Genomic DNA, 21,049 nt, shown 5'->3' on the forward strand with positions numbered 1-21,049 from the left:
TGCCATTTTCAATTATTTTTGGTAACTATTTCAAAATACCTGTCAGCAAGTATGTCTGTAATAACAAAAAAAAGATTCAGGAAATGTTGTGGGGTTTTTTTGACAGGTAGACTCCTTACCAACACTTGTATGTCAAGCACAGAAGACTTTATGGGTATGTCTACACAGCAAAGAAAAACTCAGGGCTGGCCAGTGCCAGCCGATATGGGCTTGAAAGGGTCAGGCTGTAGGGACTGTTTCATTTCTGTGCAGACTTCTGGGCTCAGACTAGAGCTGGAGCTCCAGGACCCTCCCACCTTACAGGGTTCAGCCCCAGTCTTCATATGTGGGACCCTCACATCTTCAAACTCCATGGTTCAAAAGCTAGGTCCAGATGCAACAACAACAAGGCTCCTGTTCCTTGATCCACTCACTGATTCACCTCAAAAAGGTGAAAGCAACTATTGTCCTCGCACTCTAGAACCAATTCAGTTTGGAAGGTAAACCCTTTTCAAGGAGGCAAGCACAACCACCCCACATTACACAGAGTGGACCTGGTTAGGAAAGCAAAGACACCTCAAGGTCATGATGAGCCTCTGCTCCTAATGAGGTCAACGAGTTACATGGCTTGCAGAGCAAATCAATTCCTTTTTTAAAATTAGGCACTTAAATCTTCAAACAAAACAAAATTAAGACATCCGAATCTTTAGATCCACACACACATACTCCCATTGGCAAAAATAAATCCTTTTTTGAAGATGGAAATAATTTAAGTCCATTTGAATTTAGTTTTCTGAACTACAATACTCACACTTTCAATACTTTCTTCCGAATTTCCACCTCCTTGTCGATGGCAGGGTCTTCAAAGAGCTGCACTCTGAAGTTGCTCTTCCGCAGTGGGGTATCACACTCCTGACAGTTTCCGGCCCCCCGGACGAACAGCAGCTCCACACAACTCTCGCATCTGACAGAGAGAAAAATGAGTTAAATGAAAGAGTGATGCTTAACAGTAACTGCAAGGTAAGTCTTTCCCCTGTTTATTATTTGCACATTATTTTTAATTTTGTGTGAACGAGAGTGACAGCAAGGAAACACTGTGCTCATGAAAGGTGCCAGGTTAACATCACTAGAAACAAATGTCCTCTATTCAAGGTACCCAAGAGCATCAGCAATGGCAGTGCAAGTTTCCCTACATTGGCCTGGTCTAAGGAAGCCCCCTCCAGGCTTTATTCTCCCTGTTTAAACTGCTTGGCCTCTTTGCTGAGAACACCAGGTAGCCTGCATTCTCACTGCATAGTGGGCGAGTGGATGATGTGGATGGAAAAAGAAGGGGAGCTGGCGGAAGCCCCCTGGGTAATTGTGGAATGAACATGGGGTTACCTGCACTGTAAACTTTTATCTGCCGGGTAGTCCCAGACATCTAATAATGAAGTTGTAGGCTGCTTAAACTCATAACAAAATGTCTGCTGTCCTCCTTTCTGTATAGCCGGACAATAAGGGTATCACAATTTGGCCCTAGCTCTCCCAGCAATTATAGATAGTACTGTAACAGTTCTGTCACTCTGGACCTGAGCTAGATTCAAACCAGGCTCAACCACATTCAAGAGATTCTATGTCCCATTATTACCAATGCCCTGTGTTAGAGTCCCCTTATTTTTTCTGCTTATAAATTCAGAGCACTGCACATAAATAGATTGTACACAGAAGCAGCATACCCCGCCTCACCCCCCAAAATGCTGATTCCTACCACATTAACAAGCATCTTCGTTTATAACTGTCACTTGCTAAATGTCAACTGACATTTAACAACAAAAGAAGAACACCCACAGGACATTGAAACCAATACAAAACTCAAGATGTATTTGGGTACTCGTATCATGCAAAATACTAGCACAGGACAACACCTGTTGCAGTCATGTCCTATTGTTGAGGGGGTGAGAGAGACAGCGCGCTATTTATATCTTTGGTACATTAAAGCCATGAAACAGTTCTATACTAATGGCCAAGCTTCACTGTCTCTTCCTAATCTCAGTCTGCCAGGCAAATTATTAGAGAGTTAAGAGAAATACTGAGATGGTTGTGAAGGAACTTGAAACAAAACTTCCATCCCGCTGAGCAGACCGGTTCCATTACTTATTGAGGCAGAGCAGGCTAGAGTAACCTAATTTTATTCTGCCTTCATTTAAGATTGGAAATTGCAGAACAGTGCAACTGTAATTAGTTGCTCTGATGTTACTTTGCCATTCTGCTTGAATGCTATCTTAAACACTGGCCAACTCCATTCCATTAACCAATCTTCCTCTTATTTATATTTCTCTCACACACGCACACACACACACTTACTACTTCTACTTCAGAAGCACAAACATTTAAATACAATTTATCAAAGAAGGAGGGGAAGGAAGGAAAAAAAAATTTTTAGCACATTTGACCAGAAAAGTGATGCACTACAAGGATGTCAGCTCAAAAATTAAGCTTCTGTTCAAACTGTTTTGCCTACTGTCATTTACAAGCAACACCCATAACTGAAATAATAGAAAGACAGTGGGAAGGAAACATTCCCTTTTTACCACTATGTTTACTCTGTGCATGTCTCAACCCTACGTGTATAGACAGTTTCATTGTTCCCTTGGTTTAGGCAGTCAATTTTGTTTGTGTGGGTCTCTCACTATATCACCTGATGCAGAAGAGGAATGGGGGTAGGGGACAGATTTTAATTTTTAAATTAGGGAAACAAGACTGTAAAGCTACAAAGATTTGCAGGTTGACCCAGGCGCTGATGTTTTTATTATAGTATTGTCTAGGGACCAGCTGCAAACAGGACCCTACTGTGCCAGGCACTGTGCAAACACAGTAGTACCTGAAGCAACGTAACATTCTCCCTCCCCCCAAATTGACTAGATATCAAGTTCAAACTAGACCCGACTCTGAAAGCATCCCTACCTGGGAAAGCACTGAAGCAAGCGCTCTAGTCTTTTCCCAAATTGGGGCCAGTGTCTCTTGAAGGCTAGAAAATATCTGTCTATACCAAAAAGGTGACAGGACACCTCTAGCTGGGAATTTCCATTTCATGTGCTCAAGTTCCCATTTTCCTCACACACCAAATCCTGCCTTCCATTACTTATATGCAACCCCTTTTGAATTCAATAGGGGTTACATGGGACTTTTTAAAAGGGCAGAATTTGGCACAGAGCAGGCAAAAATCTCTTGCCCAACAGCAGTATCCTCACTATCCCAGAGAATGACTACACAGAGTTGAAATTCTACACTTCCTTGCTGATCGGCCATACCTGCCCTCAAGCAAAGGGAGGTCTGGCCACCTTCTCAACGACTGATCGCAGACACGTTTGATCTCAAGAATATTCTTGTTTTATTAAAAGAAAGGAAATAATCTCCTGAGATCCCATCTGACTGGTTCTCTTTGATCTCTTTGTGTACCACTAAACCCAAAGAACACACCTATAAGACAAGGGCAGGCTGCAGGAAAGAGGGGATTAATTACATTTGGAAAGTGCATACAGGCCCTGATCTTGATTAGGGCCCTGCTGTGCTAGGTGTTGAACAAAAAAGAAAAGAAAAATATGGTTCCTGACCCAAAAAGTTTATGATCCAAGACCTCAATCCTGAAACATGCAGGCGAACTGCTGCATCCACATGGAGTCCCAGTGGGGTTCTCTACAGGCACAGCAGTCAGACTACGTGATGCATGTAGGGTGACCACCTTTTCAAAAGGCAAAAGCAGGACACATGTAGGAGATGCCGCCCCTCTCTGTGACCCCACCCCCCACTCCTCCTCTTCCCCCAAGACCCCACCCCTGGCCAGGCTGGAAGCCAGACCAGGTTAAGAGCCACCCAAGGAGCCTTTTGTGCTGTGTGGGGAGTCCCGGACCCTCCGCCTGCCCTGGGCAGGGGGCCAAGGGGCCCTAGAGTAGCCCCAGTCCCATGTCTCCATCCCCAAGGCAGGTGGAAGGTCCAGGGCTCTCCAAAGCAACTTGGACTCCCTGGGCAGCTCTTACTACTGCCTGGCTCCTGCTTCTGGCTTGGCCAGGGGGGAGAAAGACCAGGAGATGGGGCCTCATGGCGAGGGGCAAAGGCCAACCTCAGCAAGAGGCTGGGGCCACCCCTGAGCCTCAGGCAAGCATGGAGCAGCGCCACAGGAAATCCAGGACAAATGCTGTCCCAGAGTCATTCAGCCCAGGACTGGGACTTGAACTCTGCATTTCAGGACTGTCCCACCCAATTTGGGATGGGTGGTTACCCTATTTGCACATGGTACGATCATGGCCTACGATAACATCACAGAGCTGTCCCAAGGAGGGTCACCCATAGGCTATGTAGATTCAGACAATGTATCATGCATCTATTTAGCAGGAATAGTAATACCAGCTAGTGTAGCGTTCCCTTACGTGCCCACCTTTGGACAATTCCATTTAGGAACTGGCAAGCCACTTAGCCTTTGTGTATCAGTTACTCTACTTAATCAGGACAGGCATTTTTGGCCCCAATTCAGGGAAGCCCTTAAGCATATGCTTAACTCCAACTGAAGTCAGTGCTAAGGGCTTTGCTGAATTGGGTCCTTTGTCAGAATTTCAGGGAACTAGTATAGCCTAATAATAACAAAGGTTATGGATTGCTGCTTAAATCAGGACTGTACATTTGTTCAGACCTGGATCCTGCTCCCATACAAGTCAATGACATAATTCCTAATGATCTCAGTGGGAACTGGACCCTGAATAACGATGCATTTGACAGTGACACGTGATGCTTAACCAAGTCAAAAAAAGATGGGAAACTGAACTTCAGTCTTAATACAAAAAGAAAAGGAGTACTTGTGGCACCTTAGAGACTAACCAATTTATTTGAGCGTAAGCTTTCGTGAGCTACAGCTCACTGCATCGGAGCTGTAGCTCACGAAAGCTTACGCTCAAATAAATTGGTTAGTCTCTAAGGTGCCACAAGTACTCCTTTTCTTTTTGCGAATACAGACTAACACGGCTGTTACTCTGAAACCAGTCTTAATACAGAATATGTCAAAGAAAACTACGTATCATTTGTATTCAAAATACTTTATTTAATTTTACATTTGTGTGTGTCCTAAAAAACACTTTCTTAATTGGGAGGAGTCATCCACCAGCGTATCTGGGTGGATAGGCAGTGGGGAAAGGAGTTACTAATTTCACCTAAAAATAGTCACACAAACGTCTAGAAGAGACTGGACTCTTTACAGTAGAATAAGATCAGCAAGACCCAATTATCATTACAAAGGTCAACCAACATATGTAGAATACTGGCAAGATGTTCTAACAACTTTTTATCCCCCTTCAGAAGTGCCAAATGTGAAATGAACATCTCATGCTTATATAAGGGCCCGCTCTACGATTATGCTGAGAAGTGTGACAGACTGACAACATTCTGCAATATCATGAATGACCTGTATGGAATGAAGATAAAAAGTTATGGAATTAGGGTTAATACCTTTGGGGTAAACTGTATTAAAATGCAACTGTGTATGTGTTATTATAGCATTATATGTACCTTCCTTAGTAAGGAGGGGGGATACTAATGTACTTCCTCCTTATCAACCCTTTTCATGCCACTCTCCTGGAGAGGTATGCATATATTAGGGATGTAAATATCAGTTTAAAAAGTTAAACGGTTAAATGATTTAAATTATATCATTTAACTGGTTAACCCGGCCCAGCAGGGCCTGGGACCACTCCAGGGCTGGGGTCCCTCTGGCCAGATAGCTTGGTGTGGTGCAGCCGGGACCCCTCCTGCCCACGCAGCGCGGCCAGGGTTGGGATCCCTCCAGCCGGCACAGGGCCACCAGGGTTAATGGTTACGGTCGGTTAACAGTAAGCCTAATGCTTACCAGTTAACCTTTTACATCCCTAGCATATATATTAGTTCAAACTGGATTCTCCAGGGATCAGCAGACAAAGGACGGGTTTTTGGATAAACAGTCTGGTTTTAAACTGGCTCAGGACCTTCTTCCTGATCCAGCAAACAGAAGGACCCCTGGTCAATGGAGGGCCCCAATCCGTAGGGTAAGTTGGAAGGACTGGGCCTACTGAGGCCTTATTCTGAGCTGAACTTGTAACCACAGGGAATCCCCCTCGCAGGGGGTGTGAAGGACTGTTCCTGTCAGAATCCATGTTAGAGTTAGGGTGAACCCTGGTAAGCTTATTAGCATACTGTAGATACTTTTATTGTTTTAATGTGTTTTTTCTGTAATGCTTTTTACCTTAACAGTAAAGCAGGCTTCCTTAGACAGTGCTGTGTGGTACCTTATGCCTGGAGCAGTCTCTGAAGAGAAAGCAAGCAGGTGTCCTTGGGCAACTTGTCTATGCTGGGGGTAACCGTGCAGGCAGGGAACGGTGCAGCCTGGAAATACCCTGGTCAGACGAGAAAGACAAGAATCTCCACTGTGAGAGGCAATGGCTGGGGAGCCGGAAGCCCGAGAGTGGGCACTCTTGCTGGACTACTGATGGGAAATACATGTGAGTTGCCCTGAACTGCATCAGCAAGATGGCATATTTACAAGGAATGCAAACAAAACGGGAAAATGTATTTAGCATTGTGAATGCATTCACAACACTAAATTGCTTTCTACACTTAACATAAATATTTAGTTGGTAACGGACCATGTTAAAGAGATCTTTCTCTGTTGTGCTTTGGAAACATTTTTTAGAAGTTTTGTGGGGAGAACATTAGATATTTCACAAAATAAGCTCCACTTCCTAGAGCTGGGCATTTATTTTGGACAAATCATCTTCTAAAAAACAAAAACAAAACAAAAAACCCCAACCTTTAAATAGTAAACACTTGGGTGTGATCCAGCATTTTGTGCATCTCCCTATGGACTGCACTCGGTGTGGGTGGAGGGAATAAAGAATCAGGCCCCGCTGATGCTATTGCTATGTTAAGACAAATGGAAGTAGTTCACATTTTGATGGTACTGCATATTGTTTTAGTCTGGTTGGCTGCAGAGCAAACAAAACAGCAGCATAAAGGAAGGGCTATCTCTGCAAGCAGAAGTGCTAGAAATGCTTTTTAATGAAATCTTAGATTCTGCTGAGTACAGCAAGTCTGCAGAAGAAGCCTAGATCCACGGCCATTACTCATTCCTAAGAACATTTTTATGGTATTTTTTGTTTTTGAAGCAGAGCAGTAGAGTTGTTTTATTCTCCTCCTTTGCAGAGTTGGGTTGTTTTTTGTTTTAAGTAGAGATGTACGTACTTAAAAAAAAAAATCAAATATTTAACTACTTCTATCTGCATTTTTTCTGGCATTTTAACCAACATTCTTCTATAGTTTAAAGTAACCTGCATTTCATCTATGAATCATTCTGCCTAGGCACAGTTCAGATAAAATGAGAACAAATCTGAACATTATCCCAGACTCAAATCAAAACCAAAGTGGTTCAAAGTGGGGGGGGGGGGGGGGAGAAGAGAAATAGAACAATTATTTTTCTTTTTTCATTTGCACTTGTCTCAACCTTTCTAGATTTCAGATAGAGCCAGAAGAAGCAGCTCCAAGAAACCAGCAGAAGAGAGATTTTGTTGTATATGTGAATAGGAAACATAAGAAATCTCATAAGAAAAGCTTGATCTCGTAAGATTTCTACCCTGATTTCCAGGCCGCAGATGCTTTACAGAAAGCGGACCACCCTTTTAGTGCAGATAAAAGATTTCTAAACAGCTTTCAAAGTTGTGTTTATTGCACAAGATTCACATGTGGTTAATAGCCACCCATGCTCCACAGCAGTGTCTCCTGCACACAAATACTGAGTAAAGCTGTGGCTGACTGGTTATTACAGATTTGTTTTCTGAGATTATGCATGGTACAAGGCATAGACAGGTCTGCTGGGCTACCAGACACTGCCCAGTAGGCTGGTTCTTTCCATGGGCTGAAGTAGTGCTCAGTTCTGTGGTTCCGAAAAATTATGGGATTTGGGCCATCACATGAACATTTTACGCGTCACAGACCGAAAATGTTGGTGGCTGGGGGGTCGGGGGAAGGCAGGCAAGCAGTTGTGCAAAAGGGCCTCGTGCGTCTGAGTAAGAGGAGCTGTGAGAGCAGCTGATGGGACAAAGTGAAGGTGGAGTTGCTATGGGGCAGCTTCTCCCTCCTCCCATCCCCACAGCACTTTGCTCTAGGGGCTGGGAAACACTTCTCCAAGGGACTGCAGCACAGGTTGGAGAAAAACTGATGGGGTTTTTTTTGTTGTTGATTTAAAAAAAAATTTAGTTATTTAAGTTTTTCTTGTTAAAAATAAACCCAAATAAAATTAAAATCAAGTGTAATACTAAATATAAGGCCTTAATTTACTATAGCATCTTAAAACATTAAATAAAATAAATATGCTCAATTGATGAACTTGAGTTAAAAGGCTGCTTTTCTATATAAAGAAGCATCAGGGAAAGAGCCGTCTAACTTTTGAGGTAAAGCTTTCTAAATATGGCACAATAGGGGCTGTACTACCAGGTGCAAGAGACCGGCAAAGTCATCATAGGCACTGGGACCCGGCCTCGGACTCCAAACAGAAATTCCTGAGAGTAAATTTACCCAGTACCTCTGGGTTAAAAAGGAACATATGCCAAATGGAAAAAGTGCAACAAAGAGATGCAAGGCCTGGTTGTCAGAATGAAGCAACATTATGAAAAACGCTCCTTAGAAGGCAATGATGTTGAAGATGATGTGGACACATCTGAACAATCTGGTTTACTAATTTTTGCACCATTCTTATGTACTGCCTACCGTATCTTACTATGTCAGTAAATGATAACTTAGATTCTTGTCATAAATTTGCATCTTGGGTGGATTACTTATGTATTTCAACATGCGTGTGTTACCAATTATATTCTGATGTTTGTTCATTGCAGTAGTATTTATTGATTAAATTTTTACTGTTCCTGCTGGATTTATGAAATGATTTTTATTGCTGAGTATAATCAAATATCCTAGATGAAGGCTTCCTGTTTAAAAGTAAAGTTGTATTAGGCATTTATGAATTTTAATGTTTTTTAAAAGTTTTTTTTCCCAAGCTACTGGTATGTTGTTAGAGATAAGGGTTTAAACAGATTTAGATAATCATTATGATTTATTAATTATTTTCCCTATAAAACTGGGTTTAGAATAAATCATATCATTTAATCAGTGGTACAAACAGCTACAGAAGTACGAATCTTCCATTTAGGATCTCAACTTTTTAAAATCAGTGCTCTGAGTAACACTCGCTGACAATGACATTTTCTTAACATTTTGCTTCAGGTTCCATCTTAGACATAAGGGGTTATGAATGCCCACCCTTTACAATGTCTACAACATCAGAATCATCTGCTGGTATCACCAGCAGTGCTGCAACTAAACAAAACGTCAAACAGTAAAATTACCTGTATAAAAGAAAAAGAAAGACTTTCTTCATCATCTAATCAAACCATGGATGCGCTGGTAATGAGGACCAGCAAATTCCAGTGAGACTCCATAGATAAAAGTAGCGTGGATTGTTTATACAAACAAATTCTCCCTTGTGTCTTGTTCAGAAGAAACATTTCATTGACATGGTTCAGTCATTATGACCAGGCTACACTCTATCCAGTAGAGCAGACTTTGTTGGAAGGTTACTGGATACAGGGTACAAGAAAGCAATTGAACAGCATGCAAAAAACATTGACAGGAAATTTGTTAATCTGAATCTTGATGGGTGGAGCAACATACACAATGATCCAGTGGTATGTGCTTGTGTGACAACAGAAGATTCAGTTGTCTATCCTACAGAAGCAATTGATACAATAAGGAAATGCACATACAGCAGAATATTCAAAAGAAGTAGCAGTAAAAGCTATGACAAACTGAACAAAAATTCAAGTGTATAGTTTTGTCACAAACACTGCTGCAAATGTAGCAAAGATTAGAAGAAATCTAGAATAAGATAATGAAGGGAAATTTATAACATATGGCTGCAGTGCTCAGCTGATGCATCTTTTATCAAAAAGACTTAAATACAACTCTAGGAATAAAGAAAAATGTTGTTGAAGTAGCAAAATACTTCTGTTAACAACTGCTTTGCTTCAGCTTCACTGAACATAGCAGGAGGATGCAAAACTAGTTCTCCCCCAACATGTACAATGAAATTCAGTGGTTAACTGTCTTCAGCTATTTATTAAGAACTTGCCTACTCTGACCATTTGTGAAGAAAATCGTGGCAAAATAGGTGGAACTATCACCCCCAAAGTAGTCAAAAAAATGTAGAAGATATGCTGAATATACTGAAACCTATTTCCATCGCCTTGGACAAACTTCAGAAAGATTTCTGTTGAAATTTGGAAAGAACCTCAAGAGACATCGGAGAAAGAAATAACCAACAAAGTTAAATTACAGGCAGGAAAGTGGATAGATCAAGCACTTATTCCACCATATTTTCTTGCCAATATTCTCCACCCAAAGTACCAGGATAGATCCCTAACTACTGAAGAAGATGCTGCTGCTATGAAATGGACATCTAATAAGCCCCCCATAAGTCATGCCAACCATAATAAATTTCAGGCCTGGAGATGAAACATACAAGCAGTACGCATTTGCTGATGTTTGAAAAGAAAGTGACTTCCACCAGTTCAGTGGTGTGACTAGCTAAAGACCTGGAACCAGAGTTTCTTGAAGTACTAAACAAGCTTTTGACAGCAGCAGCCTCTTCTATAGATACAGAACGAATATTTTCTTCATTTGGACTAATTCATTCGAAATTGAGAAAAATCGATTAGGAGTTGAAAAAAGCAGAAAACCTGTCTCTTCCAGTTTACGAATAAAAATTAGGAACGAGGGGATGAGACCTACTAGTTTTAAAAGTCTGAAGGACAGCCTAAGTGACTTAGGTGAATAGTTACTTAAGTTCCAATCACTTTCACTTAGGCGTATTTGAAAATTTTCCCAGGCTGACCTGGGAAATGCACTGACTTCAATTCTCTGTTCCTTTAATAAATCATTTAGTTATCAAAATGTTTCATTTTTACAAGAAAAGTTTATATATCCAAAACATTTAATGTTGTTTTGTTTAATAAAAAATTGTATATGCTGTTTTGTGCATTTAAATTCCAGTTTCCATTCCTAATGCAGCTTAACACAAATCAAGAGCAAAAAGTTAGTAATTAATATATAATTCACGATTTTTAACATATTAAAAAGTAAAATTAATGAGAATCTGAAATATTAAGCTATATAATTGCTTACATAAATGTATATTGTTATAGTGCACCCACCTAGGCAGCAAAAAGATGTACCAAATCTAGTGTAAATACTCAATTTAGTTGTAAATTAACACGTTTTAATGGTTATATCAACCAATGAGAATATACCTTTCTTTACAAAATAAAAGTAGTAAAAACTGATTTAATCAATCAAGGTTTTTCATTTGGAGATTTAAATCAAAGCGATTGAGATCACAGATGTAAACTGCTGATTTCAGTCACCCTGCTACAAAAGAAGATGCACAGTTGCTTAGAGTGTGTGCATGCAGGTGCTCTCACACACATGTACAGAGCGGAAAAAGAGGAAAGAAGGAGCACACTTTCTTTCTGTCCGGGTTCTACTGGGTCCTCAGGATGCATGGATTTTGCTGTTCTCATCTGGTGGAGGTATGTCCTTGCAACCAGTTAGTCAGGTGCTCAGGGACATTGTGCCAGGTAGTTAAAACATTTTAATTTGGCAGGTAAATGAACCGGTCACACTACCGTTCACACTGGTAGTTCACATACAGTCTTGGGAATAGAGTTCCTCAGGGCAATGGCAATGGCACGATTTTGGTTCCAGTCAATCAGAATCATAGTTTGACTTTAAACAAAATACAAAAAGCAGACCCAGTTACATACTTTATAAACTACCATAAGCTGCATGCAGGACTCCTCTTGCCAGCCCACAGTGATGAACTCTGGGTGGCAGAATCTCACACAGAAAGCGCCTCCTTTGCTAACCATTTTTATTTTCACAATTCTTGTGGGACTCCCAGACAGCCTAATCTTTATTCTGACTTCTAAAGAATTCAGTGTGTGGTACTTTTTCTGGATCTGTATTCTGTCAATTCTCATTGTTGTCTGCCAAATTTTGTGGCCATATGAATAATCTAAAAAGATTTTTTTAAAAAAAATAGACACTTCTTCCTTTGTTTCATTATTTGCTTGGTCAGACTAATCCCTGCACTATTTCCCGAGAGAGAAGTGACTGAGTGAATCCAAATATCTGTAAGTACATGTCTGCTTAAAACCCTATTCTTCTAAAACTGCTTACATATTCAGATTGTTCAGTAAATACAGGGCAGCTCATCTCAGACATAAGACATAGCAGACGGGGCAGTGCTGAGAGCAACTCAGCCTGCTGAATGGTGATTTCAGTGAAATGATGTATTAATCGTAGCAAAAACATTTGCACCACTCATTAATGTGTCAGTGTTTCCATTATAAATGTATTTCCAATGGCTTGAACTCTGCCATAAGAATTTGCTGTGGGCTGGAACTTGGCTCATACTTTCTTAGCGCACACTTGAGCCATGTTATTTTTTAAGCAGCATTAGAAAAGAGTCTTGTGTTATTAACTTGAGTGGGGAGAGAAGGAGAGAAAATATTATTGTACATTACAGATTTTAAAAATGTTCTTAATGAGAGGTTACTATCTAGCCAATTCGTCCCATAATCTAAAAATGAGGAATATCAGTGCAGTGGATGGTAGTATCAACTGATTGTAAACATTTGAGAGTTTGACTCAACTGGTACCACAGAGTATCTAAATATGTGTTTGCCTGACAATTCCAAAGAAGTCATTACAGCATCAGGAAATAAGTGCTTTCACAATGACTGTGCATACCGGAATACAGTACATACAAAATTTACCCAATACACCGGAATAACTACTTCAAATTCATTACAGCCTACTGGGCAAATACAAGCAAATAACTCCTTTAGTACCCATTGCTAATTCTGAATAAGATCCTGGCAAGTTTTCAGGGTTTTCTATCAATTACAAGAAATCCATGACAAAAAAAAAAAAAAAATTCACCTGTCTGTGGCCCCGTCAAGCTAATTTACCTCCCAGGACAGCTAACAAGAGTTAGTAGCTATCCACTTCATAAATGAACTTTTAAAAATACTGAAGAGCATTTTCAGTTACAAGAGTCTCTATATTTGTCCTGAACTCAGCTCCTTAACTCATTTAAACCATGGTCTGATTCAAATATTGTCCATTGGCTCACAAGAGCCAAGACAAACACGCTTTTTGTTAACAATTTTAAGATTGTGTATGGAGCTTCTAATGCGACACTTAGGTTCCTCCCAACCGCAATTCCTGCATCGTGAGACACTTCCATGCCATCCTGTGCATTATTTGTTCTTATGCTACTCCTGAAGGTTTTACAATTGTTTGCTTACTTATTTTGAGCATCCACTTGGCCATGCAAAAACACACAAAATGCAAGAAACAGTCATAGACATTTAAAATTAGGGCTGTCAAGTGATTTAAAAAAATGAATCGCGATTCATCACACTGTTAAACAATAATAGAATACCATTTATTTAAATATTTTTGGATGTCTTCTACATTTTCAATTATATTGATTTCTATTACAACACAGAATGCAAAGTGTACAGTGCTCACTTTACATTTGTTTTTGATTACAAGTATTTGCACTGTAAAAAACAAAAATAATATTTCAGTTCACCTAATACAAGGACTGTAGTGCAATCTCTATCATGAAAGTTGAACTTACAAATGTAGAATTATGTACAAAAAAAATGCATTCAAAAATACAACTAAAATTTTAGAGCCTGCAAGTCCACTCAGTCCTACTTCTTGTTCACCCAATCACTCAGATAAACAAGTTTGTTTACATTTTCAGGAGATAATACTGTCCAGTTCTTCTTTACAATGTCACTTGATAGTGAGAACAGGTGTTCTCACGGCACGGTTGTAGCTAGAAATTTACGTGCCAGATGCACTGAAGATTCATATGTCCCTTCATGCTTCAACCACCATTCCAGGGGACATATGTCCATGCTGATAACGGGTTCTGATTGATAAGAATCCAAAGCAGTACGGATCGACACATGTTCATTTTCATTATCTGTGTCAGATACCACCAGCACAAGGTTGATTTTTCTTTTTTGGTGGTTCGGGGTCTGTAGTTTCTGCAGCGGAGTGTTGCTCTTTTAAGACTTCTGAAAGCATGCTCTACACCTTGTCCCTCTCAGATTTTGGAAGGCACATCAGATTCTTAAACCTTAGGTTGAGTGCTGTAGCTATCTTTAGAAATCTCACACTGGTACCTTCTTTGCGTTTTGTCAAATCTGCAGTGAAAATGTTCGTAAAATGAACATGTGCTGAGTCATCATCCGAGATTGCTATAACAGGAAATGCATGGCAGAATGGGGGTAAAACAGAGCAGGGGACATACAAGTCTCCCCCCAGGAGTTCAGTCACAAATTGAATTAACACATCATTTTTATTTTTATTTTTTTTAAAAAAAGTGTCATCAGCATGGAAACATGTCCTCTGGAACGATGGCTGAAGCATGAAGGGGCATACGAATGTTTAGCACAGAGGTGGGCAAACTACGGCCCGTGGGCCACATCTGGCCCACGGGACCCTCCTGCCCGGTCCCTGAGCTCCTGGCCCAGGAGGCTAGCCTCTGGCCCCTCCCCCGCAGCCTCAGCTCACTGTGCCGCCAGCGCCATGCTCTGGGCGGCGGGGTTGTGAGCTCCTGGGGCAGCGCAGTGCAGCACCCGGCCTGACCCGGTGCTCTGGGCTGTGCAGCGGCATGGCTGGCTCCAGCCAGGCGGCGCAGCAGCAGCGCCGCCAGCCACCGGTGCTCCAGGCAGAGCGGTAAGGGGGCAGAAGGGCTGGATAGAGGGCAGGAGAGTGGATGGGGGCAGGGCAGTCAGAGGGCAGGGAATAGGGGGGTTGAAGGGGTCCCAGGGTCCATCAGGAAGGAGAGGGGGGATTGGATGTGGCGGCGGGGGGCAGTCAGAAGCAGAGGTTCTGGGGGCGGTCAGGAATGAGAAGAGGGGTTGGATGGGGCGGGGGGTGGGGGGGGAAGCAGTGGATGGGCCAGGAGTCCCGGGGGCCATCAGGGGACAGGGAGTTGGATGGGCCAGGAGTCCCGGGGGGGTCGTCGGGGGCAAGAAGCAGTGGGGGGTTTGGATAGGGGTCAGGGGCCGGGCCACACCTGGCTGTTTAGGGAGGCACAGCCTCCCCAACTGGCCCTCCATACAATTTTGGAAACCCGATGTGGCGCTCAGGCCAAAAAGTTTGCCCGCCTCTAGTTTAGCATATCTGGCACGCAAATACCTTGCAATGCTGGCTACAAAAGTGCTATGCAAATGCCTGTCCTCACTTTCAGATGACATTGTAAATAAGAAGAGGGCAGCATTATCTTCTGTAAATGTAAACAAACTTGTTTGTGTTAGCAATTGGCTGAACAAGAAGTAGAACCGAGTGGACTTGTAGGCTCTGAAGTTTTACATTGTTTTGTTTTTGAGTGCAGTTATGGAACAACAACAAAAAAATCTACATTTGTAAATTGCACTTTCACAACAAAGAGACTGTGATACAGTAGTTGTAGGAGGTGAACTGAAAAACACTTTTTTCGTCATTTTTACAGTGCACATATTTGTAATCAAAAATATATTGATTTCAATTACAACACAGAATACAATAAGTATAGAAAAACAGCCAAAAGATTTAATAAATTTCAATTGGTATTCTGTTTAACAGTGCAATTAAAACTGCGATTAAAAAATTAATCACGATTAATTAATCATGAGTTAACTGCGATTAATCGACAGCCCTATCAAAAATAAATCAAAGGAAGTTATGGAGCTTACAACAGTCAAATATTCAACTTAACAATAAGCTAGAAGTAAGGCCCATTTCTTTGCCTTATGCTCTATTTTTCAACAGAATTCATTACTTCAAAAAATGCACCTATGAAGGCAAGTAACTGGGACTACAATAAAGACTCAGGTTTAATGACAGATATTTAACTACGAACAACAGGAAGATAAAGCTGGTAAAATTTGTGACTTTCAGAGAGCTGGCCACTATTTTCAGGCATGACCACAGATTTTGGGTGCCCAACTTGTGATTGGGAAGGTGCTTAGCATTGTCTGAAAACTCAGGACCTTTTGGGGCAACTGAAGTTAAGCACCCAAAAACACACTTTTGAAAACCATGGCCCATATCCCTCCCCTTTGGGGAGGAGCCCTCAGCTAGGCCCAAATTAAGCAAGGCCTGTGCTTAATTATCAGCCTGCAAGTAAGCAGTCTCATTGTTTCCTTAAATCATGCAACTAACAAGAGATTTTATAAATATTTGTGATTTGCAAAAAACAAAAATGGGGTCAGGGGAAAAAGTCTGGCAGGGCAAGGACTGTACAGTACCAGGCACATCATCAATCCCCAACAAAGTACAGGGGTGCGAAGAACGTTTACAAGCTTGTTTTGCTACTATAACTTATTTTATTTGTAAAGATTGTGTCACAGCAGATAGGGAAGTGTAAAAGCGCTAAGTGACTTGGCTGGACTCCAAGTGAGTCAGTGACAGAACTAGGAATGGCATCAATGAGCAAAATTCTGGCCCTTATGAAGTTAATAGCAAAACTCTTGAGATCTTTTACATGACATAAACGGGCCATAATAGCCCCAGTTCCACCAAGGAGACGATTCCTTCCTGGCACAAGCTACCATCCTGGTTTACAGGCAGGGCTACAGCTGGCAGCACTATGGAAATTCCCCGCAGTCCTGGGGCCCATAGGAGAGGCTGCTCTAAATCAGATAGGCCCCTGGGGCCTCTCCAACCATCAAAGCAGCCCAGGATCAAAAGAGCGCCAAATGTGGCTAAGGGTCCCTTTAAACCTCCTTTCTTCTAAGATGGGAATTCCAGGTTGTGCTTCTTACAAGCCTAGCTCAGAATCTCACCCCAGCTGTTTTGTTTTCTGCTGTTACCTAAATTGGTCTTCTGAATGAACTGTTTTAAACCTGGTGTCATAAATATAAAGGGAAGAAGGCTAACCACTTTTAAATCTCTCCTGGCCAGAGGAAAAAACCCTTTCACCTGTAAAGGGTTAAGAAGCTAAAGATAACCTCGCTGGCACCTGACCAAAATGACCAATGAAGAGACAAGATACTTTCAAAGCTGGAGTGGGGGGGAAACAAAGAGTTCTCTCTGTCTGTGGTTTGTTTTTTTCCCGGACCAGAGAAGGAATGCAGGTCAGAACTCCTGTAAAGGACTAGCTAGATATGCGTTAGATTCTGTTTTGTTTAAATGGCTGATAAAATAAGTTGTGCTGAATGGAATGGATATTCCTGTTTTTGTGTCTTTTTGTAATTTAAGGTTTTGCCTAGAGGGATTCTCTATGTTTTGAATCGGATTACCCTGTAAGGTATTTACCATCCTGATTTTACAGAGGTGATTCTTTTACCTTTTCTTCAATTAAAATTCTTCTTTTAAGAACCTGATTGCTTTTTCATTGTTCTTAAGATCCAAGGGTTTGGGTCTGTGTTCACCTATGCAAATTGGTGAGGATTTTTATCAAGCCTTCCCCAGGAAAGGGGGTGTAGGGTTTGGGAGGATTTTGAGGGGGGAGGGGGGAAGACGTTTCCAAGCGGGCTCTTTCCCTGTTATACATTTATTAGACGCTTGGTGGTGGCAGCAATAAAGTCCAAGGGCAAAAGGTAAAATAGTTTGCACCTTGGGGAAGTTTTAACCTAAGCTGGTAAAAATAAGCTTAGAGGGTTTTTCATGCAGGTCCCCACATCAGTACCCTAGAGTTCAGAGTGGGGAAGGAACCTTGACACCTGGTCTTGCAAAACATACCGCTTTTTCAGTTTGGTCCTAAGAAGAAAGAGCCTCTAAGATAAACCAGTTTCTCTCCTTCGTTATTTCAGGATACACTAAGCTGCCAAAACAACACACCCCTTGGGACAGATGTAACACATCACAGAGAATACAGGGCTAATGGATGGAGGAACAGACAATGGATGAAGCAGGGATTTTACACGCTGCTAAAAATAAAGGAGTTGAAAGGCACGTCACAGCATTGTTACATATACTGAACGGAAGGTGCAAGATTACAGTTATAAGTTACCCAACAGCATTTAGCAAGTTGAATCCAGGGATGACTACAACTTGTAGTGAACTAGTAATGAAGAGAAAAATATTAATTTCTGTGTAGAAAATTTTATATACATCTTAACTTGTTAATTTGTCTGAAGTTTAACAGGATACTACAAATAGCTCAACAACCATTACTGTCCTTCCCTTAAGGCAGTGCTCCACCCACCTAGGAGGGCACAGAGCAACATGCAGCGAGGCACAACAGGGCCCAGGCCAGCCCCCACAGACGGTGTGGAAGGCGCTCCACCCAGTCTCACTCTACCCTCAGCTCTACTCTGACCCCACCCCGGGCTTGGCCCATGGCCCCCCGCTCCCAGCCCCACTCCCGGTGGATTGCGGGCAGATAACATTAGAGGTCAGAGGGGGGCACAAACTTAAAAAGTTTGGGAACCACTGCCTTAAGGTCATAACATTAGGAGGTACTTCCTAACCACCTAATTCTAGATGTAAGCCTGTCTTTCATAGACCATATCCCAGAAACCCCACTCTCCCATCAATAGCCTGGAATTAACTCACCTAGCTTCCAAAGCAACAGTATGGGTACATGCACACATCACATCACAGCTACCTCCGGAACACTCGATACCTAAATCTGCATTCTTCTTTCTAAGCACTTATCAGCTTTTGGATTCCCACTCAAGGGCACTATGCCAAATTGTTCACCTTCCTTTAAAACACAGGATACTAAAATATGGAAGAAAGCTAAATAAGTCACTGTTTTTATATCTTCAAACAGGATAAAAATATAAAGTTGACACATGTGTGTGAAATAAGTAACATGAATCCAACTTTTACTAGTTGAAAAAGAAATAGCTTAATAGCAAGCCTAAAATAATTCATTTGAATTTCTTCTCTCCCGCGTCTGCAGCCACAACACCTTGTGCTGTGATCTCTCATATCTCACAAGCTAAACAAGGCTGATCACGTCAGTACATGTGCTGCAGGATGTGGTGCGGATGATTCAGCAAGTGGTATTTTTCCTTCTGAATCAGTACCATACCATTGTCCCAACATGGTTTTAGGGGCCACATTGCGACCAGAGCTTGGTCTTTCACTTGAGACAGCAGAGGTATTAAGCACTTTTAGTGATTAAAGATCCCATAGTACTTTCCGTAAGTGTAGTGATGGCAACCCAAGTTTCCAGGACAAATTCCAAAGCTGGTAATTATACCTTGCTTCCCTAAATTCCCCCTGGAGTTTCAACTGGAGATGGTATTCTTCATTTCCTGTCCTAAACCACTGGGAGAGCTGCTTGCTGAACAACTGTTGTGTTTACTACAGAAGTAGCCGTATGTCACAAGTGGGTGAAGTGATCACTATACATATGTGACTAAATTAGTCTACTGGTTTATACACTCTAAAATCCTTAGGTGCCTATGATGTGTTATTAATTATTATTTAAAACTACAATAAATCTTAACTCAAACTCTAACTCGCTACTATAACTAATAAAGACACAATTTTAAAATAGTTATTTGCGAACCTTACAATACTACACAATAGAAACCTCTCCCAGAGTAGTGAAAAACCCAGAATGGAAAATGGGGTGGGAAAGTTTCCTTATTCACTTCATAAACAAACACTGACTGAACATGTTTACTGTTCAAATACATACAGGAACTTCTCCAGCAGACACAGCTACCGCCACTTGCGGAGGTGGTTTTATTATGCCAACGGGAGAACTCTCTCCCGCTGGCATAGAGCGTCTTCACCAGACATGCAGCTGCACTGCTGCAGCACTTCTAGTGTAGACTAGCCTTAAATTCCACTGACTATCTTTTGAAAATAGGACTTAGGTGGTCTTCGAAATCTGACTGACAGTGAATATGAATACCTGTTGATCCAGAGTCTCAGTATCTGTCTGAGCCTTTTAAACAAAGGACACAACGTGCAGAAGGAAACAAACTCAAGACTTCTATGACAACAGCTGTTACAGTTGGTTTTAAGCTTGTTTAAACAGGGTGTGATTCTTTAGACAAGGGCCCTGAAAACATAACAGCTAAAAATTACTTTTTTGAATACATCCTGATCTTCCAACTATATGTGATGGAGTGGAGAGTGTTTTAAAAACTTAGTTATTACAGTTGGTAGAAAGTAGTAAAGTATACAACTGTAGTACTACCATAACTATTTTAATTGATTTAATTGGGATTATTTTGTCTTCACTTTGAAAAGGAAGCCGATGATTATCTCCCTGCCCTCAAGCTGTCTTCTTCCAAGGTTGAAAATAGATACAAACAAACAAAACAAAAAACAAAATCACAAAAATGGAACATGTTTCTGCTCAGTCCCATACAACAGCACACAAAAAAGGTCTTTAGCAGGCATAAGGACAAACACCTCACCAGATGTAGCTTTCAAAAGATCTGATATTTTGAAAAGATATATTGATGCCAACAACGGACGTGACAGGGCAGATTACTCTTGCTGTGTGAATAAAAGGTTTCTTTTCAACAAATTGTGAGACTTAGCGTTAATATACCAGAGAGATCCCAATCTCTCCTGAATTTTTAACTTCCGCATAATGCCGCACCACACACAGTTGGAGTTAGAGATCTACAAATCTACCTTTTTCCGTCAGACCCTTTAAAAAAAAAAAAAATTAAAATCAGATACAAAATATAAGCCCAAGAACCAAGCTAAAAGTCTCACAATTTGTTGAAAAGAAACCTTTTATTCACAGCAAGAGTAATCTTCCCCTTCATGTTTGTCCTTCACTCATAGGTTACCAGAAGTTGCATGTCCAGAAAGCTCCTGACAACAAGGCCTAATGTCATCCCCCATAAACAGCGAAGTTTGAGGACCTTCAGAAGAGGTAAGTCACGATATTAAAGTTATGTGTTTACTTTTTAATAGTTGTAAGGACTTATGTAAGATTTATTGCATCTCCTTTCTAGCTAATTTCTCCCCATCC

The 21,049-nt window shown here is 41.3% G+C and overlaps 1 protein-coding gene across 10 annotated transcripts in view; it reads right to left on the reverse strand.

Moving 5' to 3' along the window:
- The window catches only part of MNAT1 (MNAT1 component of CDK activating kinase), a 180,828-nt gene that overhangs the window by 129,154 nt on the left and 30,625 nt on the right, over positions 1-21,049 (reverse strand). For 4 of the 10 annotated variants that reach the window (XM_037901142.2, XM_037901143.2, XM_037901145.2 and 1 more), the window contains exons 3-4: positions 6,267-6,374; positions 791-943 (exon numbers count right to left, since the gene is read on the reverse strand). The exons of 1 other annotated variant lie outside the window; for it this stretch is intronic. In XM_037901142.2, the coding sequence (XP_037757070.1) occupies positions 791-943; positions 6,267-6,374 (261 nt within the window). Of the gene's footprint in view, positions 1-790; positions 944-6,266; positions 6,375-9,374; positions 10,793-21,049 lie in introns of those variants that run through there. 5 more of the 10 variants (XM_037901146.2, XM_007065307.4, XM_037901147.2 and 2 more) reach the window with 2 other exon arrangements.

The sequence above is a fragment of the Chelonia mydas genome, chromosome 6 (genome assembly GCF_015237465.2).
Source record: "Chelonia mydas isolate rCheMyd1 chromosome 6, rCheMyd1.pri.v2, whole genome shotgun sequence".
Taxonomy (NCBI): Eukaryota; Metazoa; Chordata; order Testudines; family Cheloniidae; genus Chelonia; species Chelonia mydas.